Consider the following 11,316-nt stretch of genomic DNA (forward strand, 5'->3'; position numbering starts at 1 on the left):
TCCTAGGACTACCCCCTTGGGGTCTCCTCGGACCACACCCTTGGGATCTCCTAGGATGCACTTGGCTTGGTTATGACATCTTTCAAGCAGCCCAAACTCTTCACCAATCTACCGGGTCACTTTATCACAACTCTGAGGAGTCAATGCATTTATTGACTATTAATCTGTCTTTTACTGACCATGCACTGCCATTTGTCACCTTTATTGCCACGTCATTGATCTCCAATTTTTGGGGATAACACAAAGATTATTTAAAAATGTTCTTGATAAAACCTTAACACGTTTGCTAGCTAAAGTTAAATATATTTCATGTATCAGTTTTACAATTTCTATATAATTGTGAATATGGCAAAAAAAATTGACTTATAATATGTATATCGTACATTTAAATATATATAATACATCAAGTCATAAGAATGAGAAATGATTTATTTCATTAATAAATTTGACCACTTGTTGGAAAGAAATGAGAAAAAAAAATAGTGATATATTCATATTATGATAATATCTATTTGACTACAACAAATATGATTATTATCATTGTGTATTAACTTGAATGAATGAGGAAGTTATTTATATTTGAAAAATAATTGTGATTTTAAGCAAGTACACCATTTGATAGAGAAAATTGTGAAATATAATGTTTTTTTTTTATCAAGAAAAAGAATTTTTATTGATCACAGCACAAAGAAACCAAGCTACAGCCAACACAATCTCACTGGAACAAACCAGCTCACAAAAACAACACTAAAAAAACTCATAGCTTTACACCAACATCAGAGAAAAACGCACTTAGTCTACACTTAATGGCATTTTTGATCAACTCAACTACAGCCATAATACTAAGAGAGTAATTATGAACAACACAGATGTTTCTGTTATGCCACACATAGTAGACTATAGCAGAGAGCACAGCTGCCACTTTTGAAGCTCTAATCCCCTTACTCATACCTCCAATCCATCTGCACCAGTCTGAGTATATAAGAGGCCAAGAACAGCCAAACCAGTCATGAATCTTTTGAACAACCTGCTGAGAGAAGTAACACCCAAATAGCAGATGACTATGATTCTCCAACTCTTGATCACAGACCGGGCAAAGAGAAGATTCCAGCTGCATCACTCTTTGTAAGTGGTCCCTAGTTAGCAACTTAGAATTGACTGCAAGCCAAGTGATGAACCTATGCTTAGGAACACTCACTCTGTTCCAAACAAATTGGTTGTAATTGACAGGGATAAGCTGAAACAGTCCAGAATACAACTGTCTAAGTTTAAATCTTCCAGTATTACCAGCCTTTTCAATCTCCTCTTGAGAGAACATCTCACGTAAGTGACAGATTTTGCACCAATACCAACTAGCATCAGCCTTAAGTTGGTATTGCCAAAAGTTTTGGCCCTTTAAATACACTGCATGAACCCACTTTACCCATAATGCTTCCTGCTGATGGCTTATAGCCCAGATATACTTGCCAAGCAAAGCCGTATTCCACTTAGACCCTTCTCCAAACCCCAAACCACCAAAAGCTTTAGGCAAACAAACCGTAGACTAGGAAGTAAGATGAAATTTGCTCCTAGTTCCATCATTACCCCAAAGAAACCACATGCAAAGCTTGTCCACTTCTTTGATTATACTTTGAGGCAGTAAAAAGATGTTCATCCAGTAATTTCTCAGCCCCATAAGAACAGAAGTGATGAGCTAAACTCTCCCTGCATAGGATAGATGTCTACTTGACCAAGTGTGAAGTCTGAGCTTTATCTTTTTAAGAATTTCACTGCAGTCAGCCGCTTTCCATTTTGTGGGTCTCATAGGGACTCCAAGGTATTTTAGGGGGAAGGAACCCTCTTCTAACTCTAACAGTAGTTGTAGTTGGCGTTTTTCCTGAGCAGAGATACCACTGAAGAAGACTTGAGACTTGCTTAAGTTAGCCTTCATTCCAGTACTATGGCAAAAGTCCTCAAATACCTACTGAATTATCTGAACCGAACCTCTATTAGCTTTGCAAAAAATCACTAAATCATCAACAAAGCATAAATTGATGATTTTGAGATTTTTGCATAAAGGGTGAAACCGAAAATCATGATGCATTGCACCAAATTGAAGTAATCGGGTGAGATATTCCATAACTAAGACAAATAGTAATGGGGAAATAGGGTCGCCTTGTCGAAGACCCTTAACTCCTTGAAAACCACCCTGCAAACGACCATTCATCAAAACAGTATAGGACGTACCTATGAGACAAACCATCACCCAATGAATGAATCTAGAAGGAAACCTCAGTCTTATTAATAACCTCTCTAAAAAATCCCAGTCTATAGTATCATAGGCTTTACTCAGATCTATCTTCAAGGTACATCTCGGGGAAGCATTCTTTCTGTTATAGTTCTTAATCAAATCTTGAAAAATAAGGATGTTATGAGCAAGAGATCTCCCTCTAATAAAAGCACCTTGATTGGGACTAATAATAGAGGGTAACACTTCCGAAAGCCTACTGCAAAGCATTTTAGAAATGCACTTATACAGAGTATTACAGCATGCTATAGGCCTATAATCAACTGCCCTATTAGGGGAATCAATTTTAGGAATTAGAGCCAAAACTGTTTTGTTCAACTCAGCCGGGATCCTTCCTGTTTTAAAAAAATCTAAAACAGCCAAAGAAATGTCATCTCAATATACTTCCACATAGCCTTGTAAAAATCTGAATTGTAGCCATCTAAGCCTGGACTTTTAGTTCTCGGAATACTAAACAGAGCTTTTTTTACATCAGCTTTAGTAAATTTCCTGATTAAGTTCAGCTGCAAATCAATGTCTAAACAAGGGCCCAAATCAATGCATTCAGTGTTAATCAGCCCAGAACCTGAACTTTGACTTCCCATATACTGCCTAAAATGATCAAGAAAATGCTTCACTACTGCCCCATAATCAGTAATTACCTCCCCATGATCATTCAAGTAAGATATTATCCGATTCTCCTCTTTTCTCTTTTTAATACAAGCATGAAAATAAGAATTATTTTCATCCACCTTCTGAATCCAGGTGACTTTACTTCGCTGAATTAAGTAGCTTCTGTACCGAGTATAATGCTCTTTATAACAGATCGCTGCTAATCTCTCTGTCTCCTGTGCAGAAGCATCCATAGGCCGTTCCTGAGCTTCTGTTAATGCAACCTGATAAGCACCCTTAGCCTGATGATACCCCTGTTCAATGTCCCCTATTTCCTTCCTACTGAACGCTTTCAAGGCATGCTTCAGCCTGAGCAATTTCCTAGTCACTCCCAATAACCCTTTTGCTGTCAAAGGCTTGCACCAGTTATCAATAACAGTTTCTTTAAATCTGCTGTGAGTTATCCAGCAATTAAAGAATCTAAAGGGTTTAATTCCAAGATGTCCCATCTTAAGTGCCTTAATGAGAATGAAACAATGATCCGAAAGCACATCCCACTGAATTTCAGCAACAGTATTCGGAATAAAATCAGTCCATTCTTCATTGATAAACCCATGATCAATTTTAGAATATACTCTATCAGCTCCCTCCTGTCTATTCGACCAGGTAAATTTGGAACCTATGCTTTTGATTGGAGCTAGCTGAGAAAAGGCTAGCCAAGCTGTAGAGTCCATTATCTCATTAGCATTAACCCTCTTGCCCCCTAGTCTATCATCATAGTTAAACATTGCATTAAAATCACCCCAACCAGCCAAGGCTTACTAGTAACTTGAATTAAAGACAAATCCCTCCACAAATCCAACCTCTCAACCACTATGTTAAAACCATACACAAAAGAGACCACAAATTCCAACTGAAGGCCAGTAAAAGAAACCAAACAATGAAGAAATTGCTTGTGTTCCACTAACACCTGAACCTTAACAAAAGTCTTCCTCCATAAAATCAGAATTTTGCCCTCAACAACTGGGCTATTATAATAATCCCAGTCCTCAAACACTTTAGACATCATATCCTTAGTTTTATCCATCTTCAACTTATTCTCTAACAGAGCACCAATACCAACTTTATTTAACATTAAGAGACTTAGAATTGCTAGCTGTTTGTCTCTCTTATTCAACCCCCTAACATTCCAACTAAGCAAATTTGAGCAATCCATCAGCTTTAGGGTCAATTAGAACCTCAGATTTCTCCCCTGTTTCCTGTTCTTGGAGTACCTTGAAAACATTCAGCTTACTTCCTATATGCGTGCTCACTGACTTACCCTTGCTCTTTGAATTCCCAACCTTCTTTGGGACCTCCCAGTTTTCTTTATTGGCCTGAAATCGTGTCTCCAGTTGAGTCTGAACTCTACTCGTAGGATCACTAGTAACATTGCTTAACTCTGTTGCTCCCTGCTGAGATAAAACTGCTTTATGGCCCTCAGTTTCTGCAATATTCCCTTCTGAGTTATTTCCAGCTTCAACTTCTTTAGCATCAGCCCTTATAACCTCCTTAACAGCCTTATCCTTGATCACCCAGCTCTTGTTATCAGATTTCTTGCATTCAGCTGAATTATGCCCATATCCCTTACAATTCTGGCATTTTATAGGGAGCCATTCATATTCCACAAATTGTTCTTGAATTTGGCCCAGCTCATTGACAAATTGAATGGCAAAAGGAGGATCATCAGTTATCTCCATTTCTACAAGAACCCTTGCAAATCTGATCATAGATCTATCATTGGTAAATTTATCCAACATAATTGGCTTCCCAATAGTGCTTACCAAAGCACTGAGACATTTTTTTCCCCAGTATTGTAGCCCCAAGTTTGGAAGTCAAATCCACAGGGGAACTGATCTCACTAACCTGATGGTGTCTAGATCTTGGGTCCAAGGCCTCACTATGACTGGTTTCCGATCAAACTGTACAATGCCATTCTGCAAGACAAAGTCTCTAGTAGCCTCATCATTGAACTTGACAATGGTGAGACCCATATGCACCCTAACTACCCGTTCAATACCCAGGTGACCCCATATTCTTTTCACAAACCCTTCAAAAATTGCAAAAGGGGGGTTGGCTCCCAAAACCATGCATATCACAGCTGAACTCCAATTCTGAGCTTGTTCAGCAACCTCCACCAAATCAATTTGAGCTACTTTCTTTCCATTTTTCAGTAAAGGCTCCTCATAATGCAGCTTAGTCGACTCATTGAAGTTCAATTTACCTCTGAGGTTCGCCCAATGCGATTGAGCAGAAGATTGGAAATCCTCATTTTCCTCAACTGGAACTGTGTCTCTTACCTTCTCTTCATCCCCCTGAGGAGTCAATCCATCTTCACAATTCAGACCCAACGAACTTATCCTCTGCGTTTTTTCCGTCAAGCTATCAGGTAGAACGTTCTCTGCCTGTAGAGCAGGGTGAACCTTCAACGATGATTCCGTTGATGGCAATGATTTAGTGGCCTCCTCAGATCTTGATCTTGATGCAGGCTTTCGAGCAACCTTCTTCTTCTTCATCATGGAGAGAAGAGAGGAACCTTCGCACACCCTTGTGAAATATAATGTTCCTAAACATAATATATTACAAAAATCGAATGGAGACTTCTGATTCCTGAAGAGTCAATGCTATTATATGTTTTGAAGGATATTAAAATTGTTTTATTTTCTAGTATAAAAAAAATGAAACTTATCGCAGTTATGTATATCCTTAAAATTTTAGTGAAATACAAAATATAGTAAACTTGAAGTTCATTAATTGAATTGTTTTGATATGATCAATCATATGCAATAAAATGTAAATAATTTCCCAAAATTTTAATGAAGAACCAAAAGATTATTTTCATTATTAATTCTTATATGGTGCTCAAGAAAATATGTATATATATTTTGCACATGGGAAGTGAAAATAAATTTGAATATATTGTAATTTTAAAATGAAAAATATGTGTATTTCAACTAGTTTTCAAATAATTTATTTTCTAAAAATATTTTAACTTGTGCAATTTTATTGTTGAATTTATCACTACATTTATTTATCAAACTTTTCATAATTGTTTATAAATTAAAATTATATTTCTTTTGAAAATTATTTTGTTATATAGTTATTTATTTGTCTAATATGTATGAGAAAAAAAATTATATTATTTTGATAACAAGTGCTTGATTATATTCTCTTTACAATCTTGAGTCATTGTTAAATTTATATTGCATAATTTTTTATCGATGCGATAAGATCATATGATCATGGACTTACAAAAATTAGAAGTTTGTTGTAAAACGCCCTAAACTACTACTTTGCAAAACGTCTCCATACTCATAAAGTTATAGAAGAAAATCACTTAACATATGAAATCCAGTGGGGTCTTGATAAAACATGCAAGCTGGACCCAATAGTTTAAAATAAAAATAAGAGTACTTATGCAACGTTTAAAATAAATAAAGTTTAAGTCCCACTGATAGTTTTAAAATTTAAGTCCATAACATCATTCTTTAAAATCTGTTGTTTTAGGTTGATCGTTTATTCGTCCATAGGAAACCCCCACGCCATATACACTCTGACGTCGGAACTCTTCACATCACAGTGCTTGCCAAAGAGAAACCCTGTTTATTACCTAAAAATGGGGAAAGTAAGAAGGTGAGCTAAAAGCCCAGTAAGGAAGTACAAGCAACATACAAAGAAAACACAATAAGAACATAATCACATCGTAACGCTCATACATACATCATATTCATACATCACCATACATCATACTTAAATGTCATCATCATACATCATACTTAAACGTCATCATTAAAATCAAACACCATCATCATATTCAAACATCATCATCATATTATTTGTGAACATGACGCCTCTATTGTCCATGTCACATATTGAGGTAAACAAGAGGCTCTGGTCCTTGAATAACCTCGGCGCGTCCACCCAATGAGTTGCGCCATATCCTTAGTAACTTGGGTTACGTCTTATATCCTTAGTAATCCCTTTGTTGTGTCGCGTTCAACACGCTAACAACTATTTGCTTTTTCATACAACATACAAAACACATGAAATCCATTTCATATCAAAATAAGGAAACACTTGTTGCATCATATTCATCATAGCATCTCAAGATAGAATTTCATACTTCATATCACATGGTTCATCATCATATGCAGCATATCATTATTCTCATAACAGATCATTCTTACCATTTCATAGCATAAACATAGAAATTCTATCTAACTTCCTTACCTCAGGTCCTAGCAAAGCAAAATAAAAAAAAAACTTCACAACGAGCCTATAATCATAATCAATTCGTTCTCTTTAGAATCACGTGAGATTTCTTGTACCCAACACATATACCTCATGTGTGCATGGGGCATGCACACATGGTGCAAATTGTTCATAAATTCTAAACATGCACATTTTTCACATAAAGTCATGAACGAATAATGTCAATTCGACCTATTATACATGCATGGTTAGAAAGTAAAAATTATATATTTGAATAATAGGCATTTATTTAAACATAAAAGTGCATTTGCATGCGGCATGCATACGTGGAAGCATTGTTAAAAAGTAACGCTTAAAACAATAATTTCTACAGTAAAAATTCAGCAACATATTCTTTTTACCATTATTTAATTAAGTCTCAAAGTTGATTAAACTAATTCATTTAACCTCTTTAAATTTCTCATAAAATAATATCTACATTTATTATTTTAAATTGTTTAGAAATAATAAAACTTGTAATTACTTAGAAATACTTATAAACTTTCATGTTTCCTTTAGAAAATAACATTTTCTTCTAAATTAACAAAATTACAAGATTAAGTGTGAGAAAATATAATTTTAAGTGTGGGAAAAATACATTTTCACTTGTATTATTTAAGACTTAAATTATGTAGTCTAAACCCAATACTTTTAAACAAAATAATTATTTTTAACTTAATAACTTAAACTTTCAGCAAGCATTGCTTACTTGTGCATGGCCCCGATCATTTAGATTTGGCATTGGTCGTGTGTTACCGACCTGGGAGCCAGAAACAGCATAAGCGTCATGAACGCAGAGCCGATAAAAGATTAGATCTAATCGACATCTGCATTAGATGACTCAACATGAGCATTAATGCCTGACCGACCTCAAGTTCGATGAAAACTAAAAGCACTTGTGTGACTTACCCATCAGTCACTCATCTGTTTAAGCTAGTGACTTACCCATCAGTCACTCATCTGTTTAAGCTAGTGACTACCCATCAGTCACTCATCTGTTTAAGCTAGTGACTACCCATCAGTCACTCATCTGATTAGAGCCATTGTAGGAAAGCCCGGGTAATAGTTTCGTTACATGGCTATGGGCACCGAGCCCCATAGTGACTTGCTTGTCAGTCACTCATTATGGTTTAACAGAACCTCAAAGTGATATTCACTCATCTGTTCAGGGCTATAAGCTTTGTATGATCATTCCGATCATCATTTGCATGGCTTTGGGTACTGAGCCCCGTGGTGACTTGCTTGTCCGTCACTTAGTATGGTTTACTAGAACCTCTAGTGTTAAATCACTCATCTGATTAGGATTGACTTGATAGTCATCCAATCAGGAGGGCAAGATTTCTTATCCTAGATTCCCCAGCATTATCTGAATTTACTTGCATGCTTGAATAGAGCTATGTTTGCTAGGCATGCCAGATATGATTTGATACCATGATATGATTGTTCTTGAGCATATTGAGTTTTCTTGCTGGGCTTCAGCTCACGGGTGCTATGTGGTGCAGGTAAAGGCAAAAGAAAGCTGGACCATCCTTGAGTTGGAGAGCTTAGGTGATGATGTGTACATATGCAGCTGCTCGACCGCCACGGCCGAGGTTTGAAGGAGAGGAATTAGGGTTAAACCCTGTTTTGCCACTTAGATCGGCTGGTTGTAAATATTTTGTTGTAATAAACCTTTAAATTATATTTTTGGGATCCCAATGTATACTAAAAACATTCTAGTGAAATGTTACATCTTAATCGAAATTTTTAATCCCTAAACCGCTAATCATACTTAGTTACACGATTATGGCCAAATGACTCGGTTAGTGAGTTTAGCACTGTTTAAAATGCGCATTGTAACAGTCCCTGGAGTTTAGGGCGTTACAATTTGGTATCAGAGACTGTCAAGGTTTATGGATTCCTGAAGACAAGCTGGGCATGTACACTCGTCACTGAAGATAGCTTCACTCAGGGAATGGTAACTATTTCTGTAGTTATGTGCTTAACTGCTTAAATAGAAAGTAAATACCTTACCTGCACATTGTATTAGGGAGAATGAGATTCTGATAGAGCCTGGCTCTTGACTATATGATTATATGCTCCGTGAATATATATGTATGAATGTGATCATATGATTACCTGCTCCATGAATATATAAATATGATATATGCATGATGGAGTTGGAGGCATGGTATGAATGTTGGAAGAGCAGGGATTATGATTGATGTATGAATGCCATGGGCATGCTTTAGCATTGCAGTGGTTTGTGATTGTGGTGTGGTAAGATTGGTCCCGTGGGGAAAACTCTTGATATGCTCGTCATGATTAATGGGTCAAGTTATTGACTACAGATTCAATCAGCAGGATTATATCCAAGGCAGATAATAAGGTCTGGTGGTGGTTATACAGAGGCTGGGAGTTACAGCCAGGGTTTTAGTTCTTCATCTGCTCCTATGAATTTTCACCAGATGTTCACAGATTTACAATCAAGATTGCAGAGGCATGAGGAAGAGATCAGGTGTCTGAAGCAACAGCGGAACCTATCGGGAAGCACTTCTTCCTTTGTTATGCCAAGAGTGGCATCAGCTTTGGCTCAGCCTAGGGTTGAGAACAGATGGGAATTTCTTTGTGGAAGATCCCAGGAGTATTACCCTCCAATCTTCGAGGGAGGCCTAGATCCATTCGGAGCTGAGCAATGGATGGGCATGATCAGTTCCATTCTAGATAGTATGGGGCTGGTAGGTCACGATAGGGTGGCTTGTGCGACATTTGTATTGTGGGATGATGCCCGGACGTGGTGGGAAGTATTATCACAGACACGAGACACAACTGCGATGGATTGGAAAGAATTCAGGCAGCTATTTAATGAAAGATATTATTATGATGCAGCCAAGACTGCTAAGATGAATGAGTTTCTGAATCTCGTTCAGGGAAAGGCAACAGTAACCGATTATGTTAACAAATTCGATGGGTTGGCCAAGTTCGCTGTTGACATGGTACCCACAGATGTAGCTCGGAAGGAAAAGTTTGTTCAGGGATTGAATCCTGGAATAGCTCAGGGCATTAGAGTTGCCCCAGTGCATGAAGTCTCTACCTATGCTTAGGTGGTAGAGAAGGCTCTTGCAGTTGAGAGCATAAGAGATGAGAAGAAGAGTGCTAGGGAGCATGGAGCTCAGATAATAGTACCTCCACTTATAGGAGCAAGCAAGAATGAAAGTTGGAAGAAAATTTATCCAATTTGCACTCAGTGCAAGAAGCGTCATCAGGGAGAATGTCGAGCAAAGGCATGTTTTGCATGTGGCATGGTTGGGCATATTGTGAAAAATTGCCCAAGGTTAAGAGAGGATGAGAAAAAGGGGGTAGACAGCTCGATTCCAACTCGAGTGTTTATTCCGAGGCAGTCAGAGTCTGAGACTGAGACTAGTTCCTCAGGGGTGGCAGGTCAGTTTTCTAGTTCTGATTTTTAAGTTATGCTTAAGGCTGAGCATAAAATCCGAAAAACCGAAAAAACCGTATACACCGACCTTCCAAACACTGAAAAAACCAAAACCGATTAAACCAAACACCGAAAAAACTGCCAACGGCGCAAACCGCCACTGTTCGGTCGGTTTGAAAATTTTTTCCGGACCGACCGGCAAAACCGAAACCGACCGAACAATATAATATATAATAATATAATATTATATAATTATTAATTATTAAAATTATTAAATAAAAATAAAAATAATATGAAATTATGTTCTATATATTTATGTTTTAAAAATGCACAAAAATGGATTCCAACAATAATTTTTTTTTAGTTTTTTAACTAAAACTTTCAAAAAAAAAATTTAAAAATAAAAAAAAAAAAGAAATTCGGTTTGGTCGGTTTAACCGACCAAACCACGGTCCAAAATAGTCGGTTTTTTCTTTTAACTGGTTTGGTCGGTCGGTTTTTGGATTGCACCAATCCGGACCGAAAACCGAATTCTGGATTTTATGTTATGAAAAAACTGCCCAAACCGACCGATGCTCACCCCTAGTTATGCTGACTGGTTTTGGTGCCATGCTGTTCCTTTGTTTGTTGCATATAGAAGGGCATAAAGATGATATGCAAATCACATGGTTATGTTGTGATGGGAAAGTGATATAGTATTGGTGATTTAAGAGATGAGTTGGATTGTGGTAAA

At 37.0% G+C, this 11,316-nt stretch overlaps 1 protein-coding gene across 1 annotated transcript; it reads right to left on the reverse strand.

Annotated features, from left to right (window-relative positions):
• Window positions 1-757: 757 nt before the first annotated feature.
• LOC133832701 (uncharacterized) lies at window positions 758-4,013 on the reverse strand. Its single transcript, XM_062263012.1, has 5 exons — window positions 3,742-4,013; window positions 2,672-3,646; window positions 2,443-2,555; window positions 1,984-2,226; window positions 758-1,521 (listed from the first exon to the last, which is right to left on the reverse strand). Exons 1-5 carry the CDS (start codon window positions 4,011-4,013, stop codon window positions 758-760), a joined length of 2,367 nt encoding a protein of 788 aa, XP_062118996.1.
• Between the last annotated feature and the right edge of the window lie 7,303 nt (window positions 4,014-11,316).

The sequence above is a fragment of the Humulus lupulus genome, chromosome 4 (genome assembly GCF_963169125.1).
Source record: "Humulus lupulus chromosome 4, drHumLupu1.1, whole genome shotgun sequence".
Lineage (NCBI taxonomy): Eukaryota > Viridiplantae > Streptophyta > Magnoliopsida > Rosales > Cannabaceae > Humulus > Humulus lupulus.

Bases quoted from the DNA above. Each gene is read 5' to 3' on its own strand.
- LOC133832701 (XM_062263012.1), bottom strand. From the start codon at position 4,013: ATGTTAAATAAAGTTGGTATTGGTGCTCTGTTAGAGAATAAGTTGAAG. The intron at 3,647-3,741 runs GTTGGATTTGTG...CTATGATGATAG, and splicing joins TTTAACATAGTGGTTGAGAG to ACTAGGGGGCAAGAGGGTTA. The intron at 2,227-2,442 runs GTGCTTTTATTA...TTTGTCTCATAG, and splicing joins TATTATTAGTCCCAATCAAG to GTACGTCCTATACTGTTTTG.